This window comes from Callospermophilus lateralis, chromosome 3, assembly GCF_048772815.1.
Source record: "Callospermophilus lateralis isolate mCalLat2 chromosome 3, mCalLat2.hap1, whole genome shotgun sequence".
In the NCBI taxonomy this organism is placed as follows: domain Eukaryota; kingdom Metazoa; phylum Chordata; class Mammalia; order Rodentia; family Sciuridae; genus Callospermophilus; species Callospermophilus lateralis.
In genome coordinates, this window is record NC_135307.1 from 25943486 (window position 1) to 25971265 (window position 27780).

General features: G+C 46.4%; 1 protein-coding gene across 9 annotated transcripts in view; it reads right to left on the bottom strand.

Annotated features, from left to right (window-relative positions):
- Nrxn3 (neurexin 3) overlaps window positions 1–21957 on the bottom strand; it is a 1468922-nt gene extending 1446965 nt beyond the window's left edge. For all 9 annotated transcript variants that reach the window (XM_076848054.2, XM_076848052.2, XM_076848056.2 and 6 more), the window contains exon 1: window positions 21249–21957. In XM_076848054.2, coding sequence (XP_076704169.1) covers window positions 21249–21957 — 709 coding nt within the window. The remainder of the gene's footprint in view (window positions 1–21248) is intronic.
- Between the last annotated feature and the right edge of the window lie 5823 nt (window positions 21958–27780).

Genomic DNA, 27780 nt, shown 5'->3' on the forward strand with positions numbered 1-27780 from the left:
CATTTATTGATCACTACTGCATATCAGACACCAATTTAGGCACTAAAGACTCAAAGAAAAATGCCCCTCGTGCTGTTAGCAGTGAATCAAATAATCAAAGACAGTACACAAACATGATAGGGTGGCTCTATATGACCATTTATTGTCCCACTTAGCACAAGTGGGGGTCTCAGGGTTGACAGAGAATGCTTCAAAGTCCTACTGGGGAAACTTTTAAGTGGCCCCCAGAGGACACAGGACAGCAATCAAGTATGGAAGACTTTTGTAAGAATTTTTCCCATAACTGGCCAGTGGTCAATTAACACCCCTGAGGGTTGGGCTCCCGGCGAAGAACACAGAATCCAAAAGCTTTGAGCTCAAGTGCCAACATGGCTGTTCATTGTGTGACCTTGGACAAGTTATTTAACTTCATCTGTAAAATGGAGCTTGTTATGTCCAATTCAGAGGCACCAAGAGTGTCAAGAGGCAAATGCATATAAACTTCCCAACAATCCAGTTGCCCGTGCGCTTGGCACTCGCTGCCTCCACCTCCTGGTAATGTGCTAGAGAAGAGGGTTAAGACAGGGTGAGGCTTCAGGTGGGTCTGGGATAAAGAGGAGTATGATGATTAGTGGCAGCTGCCGGCTAAGGAGGAAGGGGTCATGTATTGGAGCCAGCTTTCCCAACCAAATGCTTCCCAAAGAGTCTTTGCACTGAGACTATGAGTCTCCAGAGACCCAGGGAACCCCCAAAGGAAGAAAGTAGCCCTTAAGACTCTCTCACTTCTAAAGCCCTTGTCAGATTTTCTGCTTTCCCTTATACCCCTTCATTTCTCTAATTTTCACAAAGTGAGCAAGATTGGTTCCCTCACCCTTGTAAAGCAAGGAGGTATTGTGAAATTCCAGACCAAAAAGATTGAGCCTGAGAATCATGCGTATGGCTTACTGGTTAGTAACTGTCTCATTCTGCAAGGTTCAATAAGATTCTACAGGCCCTTCCAGAGGGAGCTCAGAGATCCAAACCAGGACTTTCTACTGTCAGGAGCCAGAGAATCAGGTAAGAAGAGGGAGGAATCCCTAAACACAACTTTATGTGCATCAATAATGGGCTTTTTGAGTTATAATTATAGTTAATTACCACTTTTATCTCGTAACTTCTGTGGTACTGCAATTAAAAAAATGTTTTTAAAATAGTAAAAATAAAAGTGGGTGTAACTGTTTCCATGAATACAGGAGAAGCTGAAAATTTTTACAAATTTTCCTTCCTTCCTCCCTCCTCCCTCCTCCCTCCTCCCTTCCTTCCTTCCTCCCTTCCTTCCTTCCTTCCTTCCTTCCTTCCTTCCAGAGTAGAAGAGTCTCAGGATAGTGAGCAGGTCCATCCCTCTCAGGTTACAGGTTCATTCTATTGAACATCTGATGCCTATGTCCCAGGGAAACTACTAGGCACCAGGGTGATGGCCGAGGAACCAGACAGACTCAGATCTTGTACTAATGAGCTTGAAGTCTAGCTGTAGGGATGAGCCATGACCATCAGACAGTTCATTGTGATTGCATTCAGAGCCATAGTGTCCTAAAGGACATGGGAGGCACAGATTCAAGAGAGGAGAATCAACCTGTTCACCCACTGGACAACACTGGACCTGAAACCAGAATTCAGATCATCTGTACCCCAGCTCATGCTTTTCCCACTGTGCCACCCCTGGGGCACCAGTGCCCTGACTGAGGGTCTGGGAGAAGAACCAGCATCAAGAGTATAATGGTAGTAACCAGGAAAGAAAGGCCAGTGGCCAAATCTCTGGAGCTTTTGCAGAGGAAAAAAACAGCATGAACTTGGAGAATTATTGGTATTCCCGGACTCATGCATCTTAATAATGGGAAATGATTTTTAACTCTCCCACAGTGGGGTCCTAAAATCCAGAGCCTTCCACAGTCAGAACCACAAGCAGGAGAAATGGGCCCCTCCACATGAATTAGAAAGGGCAGAGAGTGGGAAGTGTAGACCCACCACACAGGCTGAGCTCTAATCTACCCGCTGTACTGTGCTTTGGAATTAATCAAACAAATCCCTTGATAAATCTGAGGCTGTTATTAGACAACACTAATGTCCCCCTTAGAGTAATCCAGACAAATACATTCAGAGAGGGAGGAATCCCGAGCGGCTGGAAAGCAGACCCTGCTCATGTTCTCACACATCCACACAAGAACACACAGAGGGACACTGCCCCCAACCCATCACCCCCAGATGCTTGTTCCCAGCAGCACCACACGCTACTGTCCTGCCGGCCTCAGGCGAGGGGTGAGCTGAAGGATGGGAGAACAGGGCCCTGATTCCCTCCCCTCCCCAGCTCTGCCACTGACCTAATTTTCCACAAGAGAGGATTTTTTTCCTTTTTTGGTCCTGCTTGTTTGTACATCATGTCACCCCAGTGCACACACAGCTTAAGGCGGACCTAGCTAGGAAGCAAGGAGAAGCCAAGAGGCTTGGAACAGTGGCCCCAGCTGCCATTTCTTAGGGAGGTCAGGTCAGTAGAAATTCTGTAGCTCACAAGGGATGAAAAAATGGAAGCCTAAAAGAGGAAGGTATATCATTAAGAGGATCCCAATTTTCCTTTATTACAATGAATAAGAGGAGCACTGTATTCTAAAATGGTCCCACAGAACTCTTTCCCTAACTTTAGGTCTGACCTTGAGTAGGTTTCTTAACCCTTCTGGGTCTCTGGTCTCTATAAACAATGCAGGATATCTTGACACCTAAAGTATGCTTTGGAACTGCTGAGAACCTATCAGAAAATGGACTGACTTTTTTTTGTAGGAAGAAGATGTAATCTTCAAACTGCTGAAACTGACCTGGAAAAGAAGTAAACCTGTCAGGAAAACACACACACGCACACACACATGCACACACTCACACATGCACACACACACGCGCACAGAACACAGCTGACAGCAACTAAAATTGCATGTGGTGAAACTTGTTATTGAAGGAAGAATCAAACATTCTTGACAAAATTTAGACCTGCAAATTCGACATGAGAAGATTGGATATGGTAGAAATAATGGCCTAAAAAGAACATTCACAATGATAGAAGTTATCTAGGTAAAATTTGACAGGCACACGCTCAAAAAATAACTGATGGATGAATTAAATCTTCATGCTAGAATACACATGGAGCAGAATTGATCTCGTTAAGAATAACTCAGAAAAAATAAAAATGAATTGGAAAAAATAAATGGTTTAACGAGGCTAGAGAGAAAATGGATTGAGGAATTACATGAGCCCCACTTCTGTTTGCTTCTGGAAACTGCTCCTATGTTAAACACATTCTAGGCTTTGTTAATTCTGACTATGCCAACATAGAGTTAAAAAGTCTGAGGGTCAAACCAAAAACATTTTGATAAATGAATAAAAATAACTATATGATCTCAGAAGTCCTGTCTGGTTGCACTTTTTTCTGATTAAAGATCAAAATAAAATTATACAAATATTTTCCTCTCAGGGAAGAATGTGGCATGGGAATCAGCCATCATCTACAACAATGGTCCACAGATTAATAGATTTTATTTACCTGTAACATATATAAAGCAACTTTAGAAACTAACAGAGGTTAAGTGTATTTCAATTTTGCTGAGAAAGAACAAAAACCAAAAACTGACACTATATAGTACTGATTTTCTTCTTTAAAAAAAAAGGCATTTTGGGGGCTGGGGATATAGCTCAGTTGGTAGAGTGCCTGCCTCACATGCACAAGGCCCTGGGTTCAACCCCCAGCACCACAAAAAAATGAAATGTTTGCTATTAGGGGACCATGGCTCAGTGGTGGAGAACCTGCCTAGCATGTGTGAGGCACTAGGTTCGATTCTCAGCACGACATATAAATAAATGAACAAAATAAAGGCCCATCGGTGTCTAAAAAATATCTTAAAAAGAGAGAGAAAAAAGGCATTTTAACGTTCTCCAAGTAAAAGGGCATAATTTTAGAATTTAAAAAAAATTGAATTACTTCAAAAAATGTATTGTATTATGTTTATTCTTCTTGTTTTCATCAAGAATAGTAACATTTCATTCCGGCCCCCGTATCCTTGTACTTCTGGGTTGAGGGTAGATTAGAAGTGTTTTTGTTCTACAGTGTCTGTCTGTAAAACGGGGATGAAGGTAAAACGATTGGCACAGTACCTGAAGCCCAGTCAGTCAACAAGTGTTCACCTAAAACCCAAGGAGCAGAGCCATTTCCAATCAAGCTGAATCCCCAGCCTCAGATTTTACCCCCACTCCTCCAAGCGGAGAATTCTTTAGATGTTCTGGAATATAAATGTCCCTGGCAGCGACCTCTAAGGAGTGTGGATCAATGAAGGCAGTCTCCTGTTCCTCTTCATGTGGCAGGTGGGAGGACCCAAGAGGGCAGGACCAGGAATCTGAGTGCTGGGAAGAAAGGGCAGGCGCTTGGAAATGCTCAAGCTCATCTCAGAGCTGTGGGTGGGAGCCATGCTGTGCAGCTATTTGAGGAACAAGCCTTTTAGGCTGGCAGCAAGTGACACTCACTATAGCTTTCATGTCCCAGCAGCCTTTCATCTTCACTCTCTCCACAGAGAGTTTCCTTTGGATAGAGATTGTACCCCCAGATCTTCTCCTCCGGGATTCTGAACTCTGCTGGGAGATGTCCATGTAGACGCCCACTTCCAAACACACTCAGCCCCTCCCAGCCCATCATCCTGAGGACTTCTCTCTTTTCCCAGTCCCCAGAAGGTCCCACATCTATCCATCATCCATCATTTTCCCCAAAAATGTATATAAAATACATAAAAGGAAAAGACAGAGTTTCCACCAAAGATACTGAGCTAATCAACCTGGTCCTTAAGTTGAGCAAGTGACAGTTAACAGGAACAGCCGCACCATATCGTCTTCCTCTATTCCTTCCATCTTCAGAGGGCACCTCCAATAAGTAATGTCCCTGATTACTTGGTTCTCGTTAGGTGTCCCCTTGGCCTGTCCTTCCCATCTCTTGTCACCCATCACAATTAATTAAACACGGTTTGGTTTAGGTTTTCCGTAGTGATGCTCTCTATTTGTTTGTAAGCTCCTTGCAGACAGGCACCAGAGCTGTTTTGGTGATTACCAATTGTGCTTGGCAACCTATGTTCTTTTCAATCAATCCCTTCTCCTTAGCCTCAGATCTTCTTTCAGTGTGATGTGAGAGAATGGATGCTAGGCTGGGAGTTAGAATACCTGGGTTTTAGTCGAAGCCCTCCAGCAACTCGTGAGTGAGAAGCCTCCTGTGAGTCATCCTGCCTCTCTGGGTCACAGTTTCATAAAAGCAGGTTGGACTGTGATGTTCAAGAGGGGATCAGAAATACTTATGTTGGGGATGACACACAAATTGAAACAATACTTATTTTACATCTTCACGAAGGTTTTTCAAAAGCCTCTTAGTGGAAACTGCAGATCCACAATACTGGGAGATCCAGTTACTGCGGGATCATGGGTTTTAAAAAAAGATGGAGAGAATGTGGGATTCCAGCCCAAGCAGTCAGTAATTCCAGAGCCATCTGAATTACTGCCCATGGGATGGAATGAGACACCGGTATAAAAGGTGGGGGTCTGGGGCACCTTGTACATTTCCTTTACAGAACATGAGTATGTATAAACATGGGAGCAGAGAACAATCAGTCCCATGCAGAATAGGGCAAAGATCAGAAGACTGGCCGGGGGATCAGGCAGTGCCTCTGCACGGTAGAAGGACCCCAGTTAGCACTGGATTGAATTATTGATGGCCACAGCAACTACCATCCAGTGCCAGAGTGAACAGGGGGCAGCAGAGACAGGTAAATAAGAATTCAAACTCCACATCAAGATCCACTGTCAGGGCTCTTTCCGCAGGCAGACAGACTGCTCCCTCTCTTCAACCACAGATTCCTCCTCTATAAAACTAGGAAATCAACCTCCCTGGGGAGGGTGGTTGGAAAAATTAAAGGAAATCCTGTCTGAATATACTTAGACCAGCCCCCAGCAGGTAGCAAGCACTTCATGAGAATTAGTGAGCCACCATCATTATTAAATGTGTTCAATCACAAAGTAACCAGGTTACAAACCATAAGATTTCTCCCAAATCAAAATGCATCATCGAGGCCTACTCAGGAATCAAAGTCGGACAGTGAGCTAAACTCCGTCGAAGTCCTAAGCCTACTACCTGCATTTGTGATCCCCAGCCGGCACATTCTGGGAAGAAAGCCAATCTGAGAACTGTGAGTCTAGAAAAAGCACTGGAGCATCTTGGTCACACCCTTGAACTTCACAGTCTTTGTTCTGCCAAATGTGAAGAGAGACCCCTAAACTCAGAGAGACCATGCACATGTCTCCTTTCGGAGTACCCCTCACTTTCTAAATGCTTGGTTCGTTAAGCAGCATGAAGATGGGTCTGTCTTGCACACCATTCTTGCCCCCAGTGCCTCTTCTGACACACAGTAGACCTGCATACTTCACAGTGGCTGGAGTGGGTGGAAAGAGGTACCTTCCCAATAATATCCCAGGGTTTCAGTAAAAGGGTCCCTGTGAACATGCATACCCTGGAGGCTCCATATCTTAGTTCCAATCACATACCAGCTGGGCCCCTAACACCTCAATTTCTTCTGCCTAGAAAAATGTTGGAAGGTGTTCCCCCCTCCTCCCTAGGCTCCCCATTCTGACTTACGCTGGATAAGCAACTTCAGATTGCTGAACAGCAACACACAACACAGCTGGGTGAAAATTCCTGTGTCCTGAAATTCCTGGAAAACTGATGCAGAGCAAGCATTCAGAGACAGACACCACCCCCACCCCCAGCCCTGGAGAGTCAAAGGCAAGAGGAAGGCAGCAAGCCTGCAATAAGAGAACTGAGCCTTGATTTCCTTAAGAAAGAATTTTGCTTCCTTTCCAAGCACTCCACCCAAGACAGAGATAGAAAAACCACAAGTGAATTAATTACCAGCACTTATATCGCTAGCTGAGCCAGGACTTCCAGCATTTCTGGTGGGAAGCCTCTTGGTCTTTCAGCCCACAGGGACCAGAATTAGAGGAATCACTCCCCAATCCCAGGAAATATGTGTTGCTTTGAGAGGAGCTTTAGTGCTAGTGCCCCAAGGAGTTCAGTGCTTGACTGTGGGGAAAAAGAAAACTTAGCCAAGGATTTCGTGTTTAATTCAAAGAAGCATGAGGTTTAGATCAGAACACAAATTCGCTGATCCTGGGCAAGTTGCTTCATTCCTCCTGTCTCCCCCAGCCCCCAGATCTGAATCCTTGATTCCCAAAGAATTTTAATGTTCTAAGAAGCATACACAAAACACCCCAAATCTTCAGGTTCCTCACATGCATCTGAGACTTTCTATTTGTGAAAATTTTTTCACTTGAACAAACCTTGCTTAATTTCAAGTAACAGAAAGGTCCATGTGGAGAGTTTTTAAAATTAAATGATACAACATTTTAAGCTGGTTGACTGTATTCAAACGCATGCCTCAACTTCAACCAGGTGAAAAGGGTGTAGTTTTTCATTTATTCACCAATGAAGAATTTTAAGAACTTTCTTTTGTTCTTTCTACACCTCCAAGCCTTCCCCCACCCCTAAAACAACCAGGCTGACTTCTGTGCTCAGACCTATTCTGGCCCTGTTGAGCTAACCATTGTACCCACTTGCCCTGGGATCCCACAGGCCCTGAAGAGAAGGAGAGAAAAAAACAAACCAAAATGTATTCCTCACCTCTCACCTTCACCTTGAACCTGCTCCTCCCACTAACCTCCATGTGCATATTATCAAAAGGAGAGCATATTATCAAATCCTCCTTCTTCTCAATACTAACCAGTAATACTATTACCTAACATTCACTCAGTGCTTACTATGTGCCAAGCATCATTCTAGGCACTCTATACAGCAAACTAGACCCTCAAGAGCAGGGACCACACTGACACCTAACAGTCGTTGATTCAGCGAATGTCTGATGAAATGATGAATGAGCATTTAAAGCTTAACAATCTCGCATGGTGGGCACTATTATCACCCCATTTCACAGATGGCAAACATGAAAGAGAAGTAAAAGAAAGGTGAAGTCCTTGGACCAAGTTTGCAGAGCTAGAATGTGGCAAAGCCAGGCAGTCTCCATCCAAAACCCAAGTTCATGCCACCGCAATTATTAAGTTCTTCTTCTTTACATCTCTGTAGTTGCCTTTCTCCCATCTCTACTCCTCCAGTACAGCCTCTCTCACCAAAACCACACAACAGCTTTGATTTGGCTACTCTGCTTTAAGCTTTCCAATAACCAATCCATCCAGAAACTGCCCCAAGTGTCATCTTTCTAAAATTCAGATCAGAGCTGGGCACAGCAGCACACACCTGTAATCCCAGTGACTCTGGAGGCTGAGGCAGGAGAACTGCAAATTTGAGGCCAATTTCAGCAACTCAGTGAGGCTCTAAGTAACTTAGCAAGTTCCTGTCTCAAAATAAAAAATAAAAAGGGCTGGGGATGTGGCTGGCTCGGTGATAAAGCACTTCTGGATTTAATCCCCAGCACCTAGATAAATAAATAGAGAGAGAAAAAAATAAAATTCAAACCTGACTTCGTCACTACTCAATTGAGAAACTTCCAAAGGCTCCCAATTAAATGAAAAATAACATTCAAAATCCATACAAAGCTTTTAAGACCCTCCCTGCCCAAATCCTTCTCTCATATCCTCCCACTGATCTCAGTTCTTTGGCCAGCTACAGTCAATCCTACAAACTATTACAAATAGCATCTTGCTCGTTCATAGAACTTCCCTGAATGCCCTCTTCCCCTTGAATGCCAATTAAACTTTCAAGTCCTACCCAAGAATTTCCTCTGTGAAATTTCCCTCCAGCCCAACTCCTACTCCAATCACACATTCATATGCCCCAAACTGGGGGAGGAGGGGGTACTGCCTTTTAAGCTACTCTACAAATGTTCTACCAGGTAACATGGCAACACTGATGCGTGTTGTACCTCTTTGCCTGATAGCCTTCCAAACCAGACCAGGAAAAGCCTCAGGGACAGGGACCACACTGGTATCTAATGGTCACTCACTCAGTGAATGTCTAATGAATGAACTTATTCCAAAAAACAAAAGGCCTATTTCAACCAATCATACACTGAGGACTGCTTCTCAAAGCACTTGAAGATACCTCAAAGACTTTATTATTTTATACAATCCAAAGCCCCAGCAAGTGTTCATGTAATTCTTATACTGAAATCATCTCTGGGGTATTATTAGTAACCCTGAACAGGACAGGGTTCTCCAAAAGAGGAGGTGTGACTGAGTCCCTTCCCATTGGCCCTCCAGGACCACCTACCAGGTCAACCAAGACCAGCAGGCACTGAACTGAGGACAGTAAATGAGCCCAGGACACATATCACTGGCTTCAGGAACACTGGAGACTCAGCCTCCAACGGCAGCCACAAACCTGGCGTTAAGGGAGTCACCAATTACAGAAAGATAAATGTAGATTTGAGTGTTATTCTGATTAATGGCCTTCAAACCCTTCTGAACAACTGCCTCATTTGAAAAAATGATTTCTCTATGGTCTGCCAATAGAAGTACATTTATTTATAAACAGCTTACATATAAATTAGCCATGTGTTTTATTGTTTCCTTCCTATATCCCCCAAGAATGTTCTTATATGTACCCAAGTTCGGAGGTCACTGATCTGGAGAACAATCTTCCCCACCCCATCCTCTTGAAAGGAAGAGGATGCACATGGCAAACAGCAGGGTAAGTCTGGCTGCCAGGAGCCCCAGAAGGTCCCCATGGGATCCTGGGAGGTATGTGTATGCTAGCTCATGCCCCCCGTAGCTGCCGCTCCAACACCTGCCACACCCCTGCAGTGACGGAGCTAACCAACAGAAAATTCTTCCTCTGTAGCTTTATTCCTTTGACTTTCTTGCCCGGGTACCTACTCCCTTCACTACATGGCATCTCTGCCAATATCTGAGGACAATTACCCTGTCCCCAGTGAGCCTCATCCCTCCAGGGAATCTACCTGAGCACAGGCAGCCTCTCCATCTCCAGTGACAACAATGAGCCAGCCTCAAACAGCCTTCCACAAGCATTTACATGGTCCCAGGCTGGCTGCTGCCTATAATTGTTACAGGAAACCATTGGTTTGTAAAGAACAACAACAAAAAGTCTTTCCAGTTCATCCTCAAGTAGATCAAACCAAGTGGAATGTGAATGTGCTTAACATAGATTCAATAAAAGCTGTTCCACGGTAAATGCACTGCTTTTCCCACTGAAAGAGAGAAGGCATTTCCAATGGTGGCCAACGGGGTCCAGGTGATCTCTGAATTCACTGAGTAACTGATTCAGTGGATGTTTTTGAGCTCACACTCTTAGAAACCTGCATCTCTCCACCACACATTAGTGGGCCCATGCACACATGTATGTGAACACATATGTACCCATATAAAACACGAACACATCCCTATCCCACAAAAATATGCTTTATTAAAGCCACAAACATTTACTGATCACCTGCTTTCTGTCAGAGGCATGATATTCACACACAAGCCTGTATATATATTAATCAGCAAAGGGAAACAGGGTCCCCCTGTCCCCCGCCCCGCCTTGGTTTTGTTTTATCGTTTCCAAAAGAGTACCTTCTCACATACATTCTGCAACAGGAATTGGAAAACCCAGCTAAGCAATCTCAACTTGCATTAAGGAAAGGAAAGCCAAAGAAGTCAAAAGACACATTAAAATGTAGCCATTGGTTATATATTCTACATGAGGAAAAAATAGCTCCACTCTGCATTAATGCGAGACTGAAAATTCAACATCAGGCAAAGCAAACAGCAAAGTTTCCACAGCAACTAAAACCCCACCATCCTCTGCCTCCGCGGCAACTACCACGCAAGGGTGTGAGATGGCCACACCCGTTACCCAGCACGCGCATGGAAAATGAGACCACAGATGAGCAGTGGTGGACTCTACGTACACATCACTGCTTGAACTCGAAAAGCTGTCTGTGGGCTTTTCTTTTAAAAGTAAGCTATTTTAAAATACTAAATGGGGAGTTCCATTTCCTTTGCTGCACTATACCAGAAAAACGATGGCCAATAGAGAGATGGCCAAGAGCCAAGACTAGTCTCATCGCCTTTAGGGTGCAGGAGGGGATTTGCTTGGTGGGTTTCCAGTCTATGCCAGAGCAACATCTTCTAGCCCTGCCTAAGCCCTTTCCCTAAAAGACTTCTTCCAACAATGCCAAAAACATGGGGCACCCTGGGCAACCTGGCAGAGGAGGAAGCATTTCGGAATAGGGCTTGTGCTTCCAAGGCCAGTTTCCAGGAGCAACTACTCAATACTGCTTCATCTCATGCCCTTATCTTTTTTTTTTTTTTTTTAATAGAACAACCCGCTAAGCTTTTTAGCAAAATCTTCATTTTCTGTTGGCATGTCTGACCTTGACTACCAGGTTGGGCTTGTCAAGCAAGTCCGATCCAATTCCCCTTTCCTCTACTCCAGTGCATTCCAGAACTTCTCGTCTTATTGTAAAATGATTTGGGATTCCCAGAGGGCTTCTTGGAATTTCAGAGATGCAAATCCCATCCAAGAAGGGAGGAAGATGGAGCATCTTAGGGGGGTGACATGAGGCACAGCAATAATGCCAGAGATGGGGTTAACCATCCCCTCCACGATACAAGCTCCCCAGGAGCAAAAATGACTAGAGTGTGAATCACCTGCTTACATCAAAATCTGTTCCCACAAAATCCATCCCACATTGTTTAGGATTAATCACAAGCAGTTAATTCTAAATAACTCAGTGGTGTATGTACTGCTGGTGCAATATTAGAAAACTTATTATGAGTTTTACCTGGATACAGGGTTAATTTCTGCAAAGCATCATCCAGAAATATTAGGACCCACCCACCCATCCATCCCCCTCACCTACATGGCTCACTGAAAAGGTCAGTTTGCTTTAAATAGAATGAAGAACAAAGAAGTGTAGTTGGGAAACAGACTTTGACCTGATAATAGGAAAGAGCCCCCTGATACCCAGCAGTGATCAGAGATACTTTAGGCTGCCTTGAAAAGCACCAAGTTGCTGGACAACCACCCAGTTGTCTGGGGTTTTTTTTGTGTGTGTGGGGGGGGCAGGGGATAGGAGGTGGGAGGGTGGTCTTACACAGAAGAAAAGAGAATAAGAAACAAGTAGTTAGAGCCAATGACCTTTAAAGTCCTTCCTAAACTTGTCCTGTGATTCTCTACAAGGTACCGTGGCTTTCAGACAACTGCACAGGGCAAGGCCACAGCTAGAAGGCTATACAAATCTGTTAGCATGCTCTATGAAGGTCACAGGATCTGTGCTTCATCCCTCACAGATTACTTCTGCAGCCCAGAGTCCCCTCAAATTCCAGCATGTCTCCATAAAACTAAGCAGAAACTCACAGAACCCCATGCTACGTGCCATTACCTCTGCCTAAACTCCAGCCTGCCTTTCCTGACCCAAGTGGAGCAAATAGGCTGTGGAAGGGTCCATCTCCCAGGGATCTCATGGGTCAGAGGCCCAATGCCCTCCAAACCTCCTCCTCCCTGGTCCCTTCGACCTCCATGACTAACCATGCAAGAAACAGGGCTCCGTCAGGAGAGGGGGAGAAGCCTGAGAAAATGGGATGGAAAGAAGCAGCCATGAGTGTTTGGTGACCTCTCAGCCTGCCCAGCCTTTTTCCCACTGTTTTGGTTCACAAATGAGTGATTTGGGCTCTGCTTTCTGTCTTCTCTCTGCTCACAAGCAAAGGTCCTCATTTTTTATTTGACAGCAACTTACTAAATAAATAAGCTGAACACTCACTCACTGCACTCCTCTCTCTTCTTCAGGGGCTGTAGGCAACACATTTCCAATCAGACTTGCAGGAGAGGTTAAGAATTGTGCATAATGCACCAGTGGAGGTAGGTGAGAGGCAAAAATGTCAGGAGAGGAGGGGATGAAGAGCATCTTATTGGAAAAACTTGAAGGAAAAACTCCCAGAAATATTTCCATAGCTGCAAAGATACCATACTTAAATAAGAACCTTGGTCAAACCAAAAGGATCCTAAAGGTATTCACAACTCAGAGATGTGACCCAGGAGCTCCCCATGACCTCATCTTTCTCTACCTCCACCCCATTTAGGCTCTCATATACCTAACACACTGCAGGGTTTGTCCCCAAGAAAGTAGAAAGCGTTCACCATTCTTAGGACTGGATGCAAATCAAGGCCTGTCCCAGAGGGCAGCTGGGTAGTCCAGCAGGATGACTCTGGGGTCAATATGTCTTTAAAACTACTGGTTCCTGGATTTATGAGAAAAGACAACTTTGGAAAATACATTGTTTAGGAACATCGTGAACAGCGATCAAGGTCTGAGAGCAAATATAGACCATGACACATTTAAACGGGGGGCCCATATTGCTTTTAAATAGGTCACCGAAGATACCCATTTCTGGACAACAGTCATGACAACCCACCAGTGATGTTACTTCCTAAAGAGATCACACAGAGAGGCCTAGAGAGCCATGCTTGTCCTTCTGCCCTGCCGGCCACAGCCTGTCACCCACAGCAACTCCCAGCCACCATGGGTCAAGCAGACCAAACATGGCCACTTCAGATGGGAAACCTCAGGGTGATGAGCGGAGGTATTTCTCTGTTTAAATGCCAATTCATTCCTCTAAATCTTCAGCAAGAATTTCCAAACGTTTCTGCCTTTCCCCACTGGATATTTTCTGTGTCTCCTCCCACCACGCCTTCCAAAGTGAACTTCCTCTGTGCTCCAGATAATCCCACGCTCCCTAGCCACGGCTCTTCCACCTCTGAGGCTTTAAGTCGTGACAACTGTGTCTGTGATGAAGGGTCATGGGTGGAGGGAATCACATCTACACCCGGATCAACATTGCTGTCAGCAGAAAGCAATGTGTGAAGACAGAGGTGGATCCACAGGGTGGGGGGCGGGGGGTCCTTAAGAAACACAATATCACAAATGCATAATTAGGTACAGGGCCTTGGAAAGGGCCAGTGCCAGTGAGAATACACAAAAGGGTTAGTTTCAGGGTGAATCCACCTCTGTTATCAGCTCATCCTCGCACACACGAAGGAAAAAAGAAGAAAAAAACAGGGAACGAAGATTTGGTTTTGTTAGGTCTGAAGAGAAAGTAGCAAGAGAGCCAGAGGGAGCCTGGCGGACCCATTTGGGAGTCCATCTTCTACTACCAACCCTGAGTGAGGTGCTGGGCGTCTTCTGGTACCTGGGAAACCAAAGATAAGTCTGAAGAGCCCCTCCCATCCAGCGATGCTCAGTGCGCTGCAGCCAGGCTCCAACTGCCTCCGGGCCCCTGGGTCCAGTGCCCCGTCACTTCACTGCAAACCAGGGTCTTGAGGGTGGGAATGGAGTACTCATTCATTTTCATTTCCTCTCAACATCCTCTCTCACTCTGACCCGGGGGAGCAAGTCTCCTGGGACTGGCCGGCTGATAACCTCCTGCACCAAGGGTTTGACATTTCGCTTATCATCCACATCCAGGGAGGCAATGCTCCATTTCACGATGGAGAGACACAGGGCCATTGGTGTTAATGAAGGGAACAAAAAGCAGCAGTAAACTGCCATGTTGGGGGTCTGAGCTTTAGAGTCCCAGAGATGCCTGCCCAACACGCAGCACCAAAGCTTGCCCTTGTGCCCCGTAACCACAACCAGGTCAGCGGCACTTTTTGGATCGGATCTGTCACCTCACCCATTCAGTGGGGTGGTAAAGCCTGCCGTACCTGCCATGCTGGGTTACTGCGGGGACCAGGCACTATGTCTGCAGGGCGAAGAGCTGTGAATACAGCCTGTCACAACCATTGTCAGCTACCTCACGCTCTTGGGCAGGAGAAAAACAGCAGCGACATGGCTTTTATACCCTCCTGAGATACACCTCCTTTTTCTTCTGCACCTTTCAAACTGGGCTAAAAGAAAAAGGTGTGATAGGGTAGCTCAAAGGGAAGCAGCAAATCTTCTGTGAAACCAAATAGTCCATTCTTACCTAGGACCAAGAGCCCAGAGTGAGAACCTGCTCTTTCCCAGAGACTATGCAGATCACTTTATTCATCTCATCTCGCTCCAGGTCAAATTTCTTACTTTACGGAAAGGCCAGATAACGTAGCGGTTAAGAATGTAGACTCTCAGGCTGGGGTTGTGGCTCAGAGGTAGAGCGCTTGCCTAGCATGACTGAGGCACAGGGTTTGATCCCTGGCACCATATAAAAAAATACGAGTAAAATAAAGGTAGGGTATCTATCTACAACCAAAAAATATATATTTTTTTCAAAAAAAGAATGTAGACTCTCAAGACAGACTGCCCGGATAGAACTCCCAGCTTTGCCTCTTATTGACTGTGTGATCTTAGACAAGTTATTTCATCTCTGGTCCCTGCATTTCCTTATCTACAAAGTAACAGTGTGTCCAGAGTGGTTAAGGGTTACAAAGCTAATAAATGCAAAGCAGTTACTATTGAGCAAATGCTGATTATTAGTTGCTGCCATTATTGTTATCATTATCATGAATAAAGATACCAAAGCTTCAAAAACCTGCTGCAAAGACATGTAATCTGTGAGGTGGACAGATTATTTTCCTACCAGCAGCCATACTCTTGGCCACTATGTTAAATTTAGTACAAGTTCCAAATTTCTCTGCTCGTCAGTTTCTTCATCTGCAAAATGGGGCTAGTTCATGATACTGACCTCATGAGAGTCCTGTGAGGACAAGATGAGTCAAAATACAAGCCTGCACCAAGGTGTCAGGCACCTGGTGACAGTCAATAATAGTAATGGTGACAGTAATGTCATTACTACTTTGTCCAAGGAAGGACACAGCCTTCAGAGCCCTGTCCCAAAGCCTCTCTCACTCCAGCTCATTTCTAGAGTCTCACTGCTATAATCCACTGCAGAGCCACTGAGTACAGGGCAGAGGAGGAGTGAGGAAGGGCAGGCTAGTCCCACCCCCCAGCACAGCACATGGCCCACTTCGTCTGCCTTGTGAAGGAGGGAGAGGACGCAGCTGATGGGCAGCTGCCCCAGGAACTGGAAGCCATCTTTCCAGGGCAGCCTGCAAAGGGAGATAGGGGCCTTGAAAATAATTAGCCCCCAGTGCTGGGCCCGGGGTAGCTCATTACCAAATGCAAATGCGAGTTCACCCACCACTCCAAGGCTCCTGGAAAAAAAGCCTGCCTGACCCTCATCCTTCCTGAATCTGGACCAGAGAGGTACCCACTGCCCGCCCCCTTTGCAGCTCACAGCTGGTGTGCAGTGGTGGTAGAGGCTGTGCTCGCCCCACTGAAGGGAGAACAAGGAAGAAGGGTCTTATTTCTTTAAAGAAGGCAGAGATGTTATAGGAGGGGGGAGATTAGAAAAATTGTTCTTCCCTCAGCAGTTAAAAGAGGGATAATTGGAGCAAGTGGCAGGCGGCTGTTCAGCATTTAGCATACAGCATACCCAGGAAATCTCACTTGGTAATCAGGAGGGGAGGAGGAAAAAGGAGCAATCAGACCCCTATTCAAGCTCCGTTTAGCGACAGCCCCTGCTGGCTGGCTGGGCTGGTGGAGAGCCGGGGCTGATCCCATCTAGAGTCTGAATGCTTGGCTAGGCGGGGAGCGGGTCCCTCCTTTGTGTACGTTTTAAGACCTTGCCTCTGTGCTACCTGCTCCATCCCAGGGAGAAGCATTCAGAAAGGAATTCTCCTTTCCCCTCTGATTACTCACCACTCCCCTGTGGTCCCCATCCATCCAAGGCCATTCAGAGCTGACACAGATTAGGAACAATGCCATGTGACAATGTCAGCAGGGTGTGCAATGGGGAGGAGGAGGGGACACGACTGTTTTTACTCAAGTGCCCCCAACTGGGGCCATCACTGGTAACTCAACTAGGAGTCTGATGTCTCTGGACCTCAGCAAATGCTCAGGGGTAAGCAGTCTCCGCTGGGTATATGCCATCCCATCCTCATTCTGGCTTTGAGAGATGGGGGAAGAGTCACTCCATTCTCAAAAAAAAGAAAAGTAACTGAAGTTCATTTTCAGGAAGATATATCAAGGCCACACAGAGGCATGAGGACATCAAACAACCTCAGTAGGGTGTCAGCTTCAGGCAGCAAGAGGGATGGGGGATGGTCACTAGCGGGTATCTCACCATGGTGCCCTTGTAAAAGGCTCTGGTCCCTATGGACACCACCCTCCACTGTACCTCACCACAGGATCCCGACAACTGAAAACAATGGCTGAGACTCAAGACAAGCAGCTTCTGGTCTGGGCAGCTACCCAAGTCAGGAGGAGAAGGCAGCAGACATGGAACCCACTTTGTCTTTGCCAGTAGAATAGGACACTTCACTAAATTTATCCCAAACTGGGGTCATACAAATGCCATGTGACACAGGTAGGCCTGTGTCATGAGGTTCAGGAGCGGAGATGGACTCATGGAGACTTCTCCCTTGTTCCCTGGCTCTACTCTCCCTGCAACAGCCTGACTCTGTGTTAAATGGACTCTTCAAGGAAACTGGTACTGAAATTTATATACCTTGGCAGTGAATCAATGCTTCACAACCATAAGGGTGTTGAGAAATTCAATACATGCACATTCATAACGAAGAATGTTTTAAAAAAAAATAATCGAATTCAAACTCAATTCAAGTTAATGGCAAACCCTTTCCCATGAAGAGGCTGTTCCCTGAAGGAGCTGAGGCTACCCCTTCTCCAGCCTGGAGGCTACCATGACAGGAATAAGCTAAACAAAAAGCCAGGTGAACATGCTGTGCTGTTGACTGACTATGTTCCAAACCAGTTATGCATTATTTTTTAAAATCATTTTGACTTTTCTACACTTCTGTCCTCCAAGATCCCTACTGGCTGCACACTGAAGTATTTTATTTGTCAGGTAAAAATCTGGGACCTCTTCTCATCTCTCCATCATGTGCCATAATGTTCAGTGTTACTATTAATTGGGGTGGGAGCCTTGGAATGAAGATTTCCCAAGGAAGCTGTGCAGAATTCAGTGGGTGGCCAGGACTAATAGGTGTGCCCATTGCACACCTAATGAAAGGGAACATACTGCATCCGTTAGCTCTTACCCTGGGCCCAGATCTCCCACAGCAATATCTTGTGTCTTCCCAATGGGGAATCAGCATAGCCCAAAGCACTACAGGAGATGGGCCCCTCTGTGCACTCTTCCTGGGGTGCATCATGGGGACATTTTGGAGCCATCAAGGCATGGAGAGCCAGACAGGCCACAGCAACATCCCAGGCATGTTACTAGCTAATGGACCATAAAGGGTGACTCCAACAGGTCCTGACCATCTCCGAATAATGGGGCAAGAACCCTCTCAGCCCTCCCTGTTCTTGGAACTGCCAAAGCACCAAGCCATTGAAAAATCTTCCATGCCAGGTGCAAGCACTCACACCATCAAATGGCAGGGTCCATCCCGCAAGTTGGGATGATCGGGTACTTGATACATAAGATTCACCGCTGGGGATACATCCTCTGGTTTCAGTTCTCTGCCTTGTGCAATTTAAGGGGGACAGGGATGGCTACAATCTCACTTCCCACTTCACCACTTTATCCTTGGGAAAATGGGCAGGCATTTGTTTCGGCTATTTGTCTTGTTTTATGCAGAACTTCTTGACACTGAGCAGCTGCTATGATTTTGCCCTTAATATTTTACAGGTGAAATTTTTTGCTTCCTCTAAAAATTAACTATGTGTGGAGGCAGTGGGCATTTTCTAATCGCTGTGATGCGTTTTTGTGATTGATTAACTATTATGACAATTACTGGGGTCATCGGGCTCCAAGTTATCAACAGTAAATTCTGTTACTTCCCCCACCACCCATCCCTGCCTCAACCTTTGCACGGTTCTGTTCCAGGCTGGCCAAATGTTACTGTTAAACAGTTTATTTATTCCATGTATGCATCAGGAGAACAAATAATTAATGTTGTGTGTTTGCCTTCAACAAATAGTTATCAATCCATGGCCAAGATGTGATCTGAACCTTGTAGAAAGAACAATTATTAAAATACACATATTGCATTCAGCTATTTAACAATTACTGCATATGATCTCTTCTGAAGAAATTCCACTGGAGACTGGAAAACACACACATACAAAAATAAATAAGAGAGAAAAGACAAATTGTATACATATACAGCATAGAGATTCTTTCTTCAGGAAAGTGCTGATCCAAACCTGCCCAGAGGAAATGAGTTCTTTTTAAACACACAAAAAAAAAATGCAATCAGGGATAATCAGCAAGTTAAAAACACACTTGCAAACACCCTGGTCCCTAGAAAGGAAGAATGCCAGCTTCCAATGCACGTTCTGAGAACAAAACAGATCCTTGGGGCAAATGAGAAAACAAGTGATCATGTCAGCGTCTTCAGGCAGAACTTTTTCCAAAGACAAGAAGCTCTGGAACACTGGTCAGCTCCAGAAGGCACCTGCTTGTGAAAAGCATTTCAATGATCACATTCCCCAAGTTATTTCTGTGGATTGGGGTTCTCTCTGCCCCTCTTGCCCACCTTTTCCCTGATGAGTTCAGTAAGGGTGAATGTATCTGTCTGGCATCTTCCTCTTGGACAGCCCACCCATAGAAAGGGAGATATGATGCCCACCCAGTAGTACAGGAAAGAAGTGAGCCTCAGGGAACATTCCAGCAACAACCCAGGCATGACCTCCAAACGCAGCTTCCAAGAAAACCTCCATGTGTCCTAGTATCCAGCATGTACCACCTGCAGAAGAAACTTCGATTTTTTTTAAATATTTTTAAATAGCTACTGGTAGCTAACGTTCATATCAATCATAACTTGCTTTAGGATTTGGGCTGTTTCAGAAATGTTTAAGAAACGCTTGTAAACATAATCTTACTCAAAAACCCCAGGGCAGAGGGGCCTTAGCTGAATGAAGAGATCCTGAAAATTAGGAGCAAGTCACTCACCTGACCACACCCCTCAACCTCCCTGTACCTTGTACCAGCTGGTTCTTACCCTTGATTGCATACTAGAGTCATGGGAAGATATAAAAGTATATAGATGCTTGGATTTCTACCCCCTGGGAGTCTAAGTGAGCCTAGGGAGAGCCTGGATGTTTTTAAATTCTCCCAGGTGATCCTAAAGTGCAACCAAGGTTGAGGACCACTGTCCTCCCCTAGAACATGGTGCCACCTCCATGAAGAGACCAGCTTCGGATGGTGACACAAAACGTCTCCAGAAGAACTCAAGGCTTAACCCAGGAAGGACAGGAGAAAGGCAAGCTCTTTCCTCCTAGTCTCCCCAGACACATATCTGTCTGATCAGTTTCCATACACTTGGTCACCTTGATGGTCCCTCTTACCTAAATCTAAGTGGGTGGTGAGTCTAGGAATTTGCATTTTGAGCATTTGTCAAATTAAAGTCTGGGCCACTTCTCTCAGATCTGATTCCCAAAAGAATTTAGTGCACAAAGCAAGTGCAGCCTACCCTTATGCAGCCATCATCCCTCCTACTCCCTAGGAAGTGGTAGTTGAACTTGAAGGGTGCTCCAAACCATGCTGGAGAAGCTTGCGGGGCTTGGTTAAACAAGGATCTAGTCAACTTCAGTGCCTGTCCGCACTGTTCTTGGAATGTGGATAGGACAGGAAAGGGAACCACATCCAAAGTCCTCATGTGAAAAATCCTCATTATTAGAATAAGAAGGAGAGAAGGGCTTCACCACAGTCTAGATACCCACCCACCCCCTGGGAATTTGGGGGTGCGACAGAAAGGCTGGGTTTATAACAGAGCTGCCCAAGGACCCTGCAATCCATCTGCCCTCATTGTCTGCACAGGCATTCCTTATGCTGGGGGCCGTAAGGAGGAACTGATGGGGAATTTCCCATCTAACCCCAAGCACCCAAGTCTTAAAGGGTCATGAGGACAGAGACAGCCACTTTGCCAATTTCTAGCTAATTTCTTGTTTAGTGTTGATCCTGCTCAATCATGCTGCAGCAGAAGGAGCCAGGCTGGAGAGGACTCTTCAGTCTTCTCCATGTAGCCCTTTGAGTTGAGTACACAGCCTCTGGTTGAGTGGCCAGGATTCTCCTCCAGCTGAGATCTGATAGATTTTTCCATTGAGAGCAAGCAAAGGATTTCCTCTGCCTCCTCAGGGCCCAATTCTCTTTTAACAGGCAGCTTAAGATGTGCTTGAACATAGAGCTCACTTCTAACATGCACCTGGGCCCTCACCCAATCCGGTGGGTGGGTCTCTATCAAGATTGGAGAGGGGAGAGGACCTTACCTTCTGAGCACAGCGTGCCACCATAGCCAGTGGTAGAGCAGTCACAGGTGGGGTGGCCGTCCAGGAGGAAGCAGATCCCTCCGTTTTCACAGGGACGCTCACCACAGGGTCCCTCGGCTTCCATCTGGACGCCCTGGCTCCCCAGAAGCCGAGGCTCCGAGTTGCCATATTTGAGATCCATGATTAATCCCTTGAAGCCGGGCATGGCCTGTACTCCATCAAGGGTCAGGGCAGAAGGCCGAATGTCAGCGGGGACTCCACCAAGGAACAAGTCACTGACCACATCCATGTACGGCCGCTGGGGCTGCAGCTCCCCAGACTGGCCCTCGCCATCCAGCACCAGCACGGTGCGCAGGCGGTCGCGGCTCACCATGAGGAAGTGCCAGCTGCTGTCGTTCACCTGCTTGTTGGACAGCACGGCAGTCTCAGCGCAGTCCATGCTAAAGCGAAGCTGAACGCGGCCATCCACCAGGGAGAGGCAGAGGAAGTCACAGACGCCACCATCGTCCAGGTAGAGGAGCAGCCCCGTGGAGACGTTGGTCTTGAACTGGAAGCTCAGGTCACTGCGCGTGCTGGCGTCCCAGCGGAGGTAGCGGGCCCACTGGTTGGGGAGGCCCATGAACTCCAGGCCCAAGCAGAGCCCCAGCAGGGACCCCAGCAGGATGCTGGCCTTGAGGGTGAAGAACACTGAGTGGAGGGTGAAGCTCATCCTGGCGGCGGGCACAGAGCCCCGAGGAGCGCAGGCCAGGAACAGGGGAAGGCTCTCCCTTTGGTGGTGGGAGGGAGAGAGGCAGACAGAGTGGGAAGAGAGAACACACAGGAGGAAGGAGGCACACACACAAAGATCAAGAGGGAGGAGCAGGAGGAAAGAGAACAAGACGGTCCCAGATGGGCACGAGCAAGAAATCCAGTAAAGAGGCAGGAAAATAGACAGGGCAGCAGGAGAGAATGGCACTGGGTGGGAAGGAGAGGACGAGTGTCTTTCTCCAAGACAAGATCTCAGCTATCCATGTGGATCCGGAGGCCTTGATTTGAGGAGGAGAAGGCGCGGTGCAGGGGGAAGCCTTCAGCAAGGAGATCCTCCCAACGGACCCCCGAAAGCCCCAGCCAGGGAGGCCGGGGACAGGGCTGAGGTCAGCGGTGCCGTGATGGAGGAGGAGCAGGCAGCAAGGTGTGCTGGGCGAAAGGTAGAAACGGGCCAAGGGCAGTCCTGAGGGTCTACCTCCTCAGCAGTGGCGGGCCGCAGGAAGGGAAGCAGAGAGAAGCTGAGTGCTCAGGCAGAGCCGGGCCCAGCGCAGGGCGCAAGCAGACTCAGGCGACATGGTGCCAGCCAGGGGCAGGCCTGCCCATAACCCACCTCCCAGGACTCCGGAGAAAAGACCTATGGAAGAAGGGGAGGGGGAGAAGAGAGGAGAGGAAGGTTAGGACATGTGTTGTCGGAAAAGACTGCATCCTATTTCCCAGCTGAGTGAGGGCCAGGAGACAGGGACTCCTATAGCAAGGAGGGCCTGGGTCTTCCCCAGCCCCAGCAGGACCCCAGCCCCACTCAGAAGGATGCACTAGGCTGCAACAGTAGTATTAAACCCCAAAGCCATATCAGCGCATTTTATAATATTCATACCACAGAGTCACATAGCCAAAATTTATCCCTAAGTGCTAACATTTCACACACTCAAATACACATAATTTTCACTTATCCACCTATTAAAATACCTCATTTTTTAAAGATTTTTTTTTAACTTTTTCAATTTGACAATCCACTGCTTGGGTGGGCCTAAGATAGATTCCTGCCCTTAAATTTTTGAAAGAAGTATTTCAAAAAATCAGTGCCCATGAATTAGAAGGTGAGCAGTAAGTATGACAAGCCTCATCTGTTTCTAAATATTAGAAAAAGCTCTTACAGGGGAAAAAAAATGTGCTTTGAGGTTAAATAATGTAAAAGGCAGAGTTTAATTCCTAGTTCCTGTAGTGTAGAACTTTGAGAAAATGTCTTTACTTATCTCAGATTCTATTTTTCACATTTGAAAGTGGAGAAGATTACAGCCTCTTTTCATGATTGAAGGGAGGATTACATGAGGAAATATGGGAAGATCTTAGCAAAAGATTTTATGCATAGTAGGTGATCAGCAAATTCTAGGCTTCCTTTTTTAATTTCTGGAATGGCAAGGGGTAGAAAGAAGGTTGTTAGTGCATATCTGAGTAGGTGTGTATGTGTATGTCAGTGGAGAGAGGGTACCACATGAAAACACAATACTTTAAGAAATTATGAAAACTGAAGAATGGGTAACAACTGAATAGTCAAGAAATGCACAGACCTAGAGTATGTGATGTGTAGGATACAAGGATTAGAAATACACCAGTACTCAGATGTGTTAGTGACTTGGTTTCTGAAAGCAGACACTGGCCCACCAAGCAGAAGCAGAGAGTTTTCTGTTCAGATACAGCAGTGTGTATAATTTCCAAGTTATTACTTGGCATGCTTGACAGTTCACCCTGGTCTCCAGCAGTGTTTCATAATGATAACACCAACAAAGCTGGTATTTGCCCATGCTTTGAAGGGGAAGATGCTGTCCCTTCCCCAGGAACAAACCAATCCCATCAACAAAAGCCTGGTTAAATCCATCATAAGGAAAGCCTTGGTTCTGTAGACTATTTGATCCATGCAGTGTACCTGTGTCACAAGCATCTCTGGTGGCATAGGGATACTTAACTGAAACATGAACACAGGAGCATGCTGGTGCCAACCCCTATGGGCTTATGAAATCCCACTTTTAAGAGTTCAGAAAAGTTTGCGGGGGTTCATATCACTTTGGTAACATGAGATCAACTACTTAGGGGGATTTACACCATGGAAATAGGCAAACACCACAAATCACGGTCTGTAAGAAAGTGAGGTATAAGGAAAGATCTGAAAGAGGGCATGGGAATTAACCATGTGAATATCTAGGAAGAATGTTCCAGAAGTCATAGCCAGTCCAAAAGTTGAAACTGGAATAGGCTGGTGTATCTGAAGAACAGTCAGGAGGCTGGTGCTATTGGAGTGGAGTGAGTGGAAGGCAGGTTCACAGGGAAAGATCAGGAGAGATGACATCTCTAAGCATGGGATCATTGTGTTAGGCAAGGTGTGCCAACCAAGTCAAAGGAGGAACTCTTTCCAATTGTTCACAGAGCTCCAGTTCATTCCAGGCACTGCTGCAGAATAATACACCATTCTCACCCTAAAGGGTGTCACAAAGCATATTATAGTGTATCTATAATATACTGGCGGGAGACCAGTATATTATAGATGCACTAAAGCCCAGCTCTGGAACCAGACAGCTTGGCAGAGGGCTGTCTGGGGAAAGCAACTGCCTCACCAGGGGCTTGTCATTATCAGTAAAACAGAAGCTAACCAGCAACCCTGAAGCCTCCACATGACCCCACAGCAATCCTGGGCCCCCATGACTTCAAAGAACAAACCAGTACCGACTCAGTGGTCTGGGGAAACCCATGAATTTAAAACCACACTCTGCCCAGGAACACTCCCCGATGGAAGAGGGTCGTGGGAATTTACCCAGCCTGCTTTGGGGGTGGCCACTCAATCCTGCCCAGGGGAACCTCCCCCTCAGACTCTCTCCCTTCCTCTCCAGCGCAGACCAACCTCGGAGACACAAGTGTTCCCCCAACCTGCATCAGGAGGGATCAAAAAGGCTGACAGGAAAATCAAGCTCTCCTGCCCACAGATGACGGTGGATCTGTTTCCAGGAATGGGAGAATCAGAACTGGTCTAGCTAGGCTTGACACCCTATGGTCTATCCACATTGTCCCCCACCCCCCCAAACTTTGAATTTCTTTCTTGGATTGTGGGCATTTCCACAGCGTCTGGGAAACTTCCAATATGGCCAAAAGATTGAGACGCTCCTACATTAACTACCACAGGTCTCCAGCCAACTTCCCAACAGTCATTCTTCAGCCTTCTTTAGCCATCCAGTGGGGCATGCCAGGCTCAAGAAATGGGACACTGGGAGCCAGAGATCCTTCTTCACCCTTTCAGCCAACTTCCACCCTCTCTGGAGCCACAGAAGGGCGCAAGAAGTCATGGGCGCAGGTGGTTTGCCCCAGAGCCCTCACGGAGGGCCCCCGACTGGTACAGAAACTCAAAACACTTATCTGTTGTGTGGGAATCGAGCAAGAGAGGGAAAGTGAGTGACATTATCTAATTGCCAACTAATTTACATAATTATGGATCAGCACACTCTTTATGTGGGGTGAACATCTTTGCAAATGTCTCACAATCCGGCTGCTCAGGAGGCAGGGGGGGCCTCACACAACTCTGACATGTGGGCCATTTGCCACCAGGATGGCTCAGAAGATCTGGCTGCCATTTGCCCTCCCCAGCCCCTCCTTCCAGTTTCTTCTCTCCCTTTTCCAACTGCCATGGAGTTTTAGCTGAGCATCACATGGACTCCAGAGCAAGTCAGGGCTGTGTCTAGAGCCAGGAATGGCTGGGAAAGCATGGGCTTGCCAGTTCTCCCTCTAGAATCTTCTTGTCGGCGTCCCTCTTCTGCTCCTCAGCAGGACTGAAAAAGCCCTCCAGTGACTCTATTGGTTTTGCCACCCTTCATCCCACTTGGCAGGTAAATGATAACCTCAGTCTGTGTCACTCAGGTGAGGTCATCCCAATCACAGGTGACATGACTCAGTGTAGCCAATGAGAACACTCCACTTTCCTGGTCACAGTGATTTGTCTGGGGATGGATTTGATTTGACCCAAACTGAATCAAATTGGGACTTTTACTGGAATTATTGGGAGAAGGGCCTTCTTTCTTTTTATCATGTCATCATGAGAGGAAAGTCCGGACTTGATGCCAAGCACAACAGCTACTGTAGGAGCAGATCCAGTCTAGGAATGAAGACAACAAAGAAGAAATAAGAGCCAAGAGATGGCTAGGGAGACATTCCTAGAGATGTGGTCCTAACACTTAGATCCAGCCACGACAGAAGCCCAGTGAATTCTAACACTTTCTTTACCTGAGCCAAACTTCATTTTTTTAAAAAAAAATTGTTCTAATTAGTCATACCTGACCAAAACTCTTGATTTTTAAGCAAATTTGAGTTGGGTTTTGACCAAGAATCCTGACTGATGTACTCCTCATGTTGGACCATCAAAAGTGTTGTCATCGAGAAGTCAACAAAAGCTCTCATCACCTAGGGCCCCATCCATATCTGGAAGAACTCTCTGAAACCTGAGACTCATGTCCTGCCCACCCAGTTACCAAAGCTTGATGTACCCACTTGTCCCCATACTTGGGCAAAGACATAAGATATGAGCATATCTCTCTCTCTCTCTCTCTCTCTCTCTCTCTCTCTCTCTGTGTGTGTGTGTCTTTGAAGTGGATGGAGGCTTGCTCTTATATGACAGCCTCAGAAATTTGCTCCTTCTCCCAAACTACACCCCTCCTGACAGCACACCACACTCAGTTCTACCTTAGTACATCTGCCAACGTGCAACCGGAGGCAGTAAGAGAGGTCAAGGCATGAGCTCTCCCAAGATTGAAAGGAAGGCAGAGAGGTGAGGAGTTCTGTGGGCTTTGGACAGACTCCCATTATTGTAAGTAGTTAACTCTGGGCGATTGAGTTTTTATTTGTTCCTCCAAAAAGGGAGGGGGGATGATCATATCTATCTTTTAGGGGAATTTTGAACTTTATTAAACGTTAAGGAGATACAGAGGTACAGCCTCTTTGGGAATATTGCATTGGCAGGATCCACTAAAGATGGACATTTTTGTCCCCTGACTTCCTAACTGCCCTCCTAGGTACATGCCAACAGAGATACTTCCCTATGTCCAACCAGAGACACGGTGAATATTCACAGCAACACTGTCTATGATAGCCAACACCTACACTGTCACCTGCAGTAGAATGGATCCATGAATTGTAGTCTACTCATGCAAGCTATTGCACAAGTTTAAGAAGGACTGGTCTTCATCTGCAGACAGAGCATGGATAAAGCTCATAAGCATAATGTGGAGCAAAAGGTACAGAAGAGCACATACTGTATGTGTTCCACTTATAAAGCATAAAAGAGGCACGATTATTTATTCTATGCTGTTAAGTGTCAGAACAAGGTTAATGACAGCAAGAGGGCAAAGGAGGTAAAGGAATTCTGTCTCATGATCCAGGTGACAGTGCACAGACCCACTCACTGAGCTAGCTGCACACATGTGACATATGCACTTCTGTATCTCTATATTTCTATAAAGCACATCTCACATACTTCCTCACAATACATGCCAATCTATTGTTTTTATTATGTCACCTGAAGAAGAGTCCTAAAGATACGTGTTGCTGGAACTCCCCACTACAGGTCCCCACATCAAAATCGCTGTAAAGAGATGGGCCAAAGCAGAGAGGCACACTCTTCTAGGTTAACTCCACCGTCTAACTGCCACCCTTTCTTGAGCCACAGAAGAACACAAGAAGCCATGGGTGCAGGTGGTTTGCCCTGGAGCCCTGATGGAGGACCCTAGCTGGTGCATGAGCAGACGTCCAC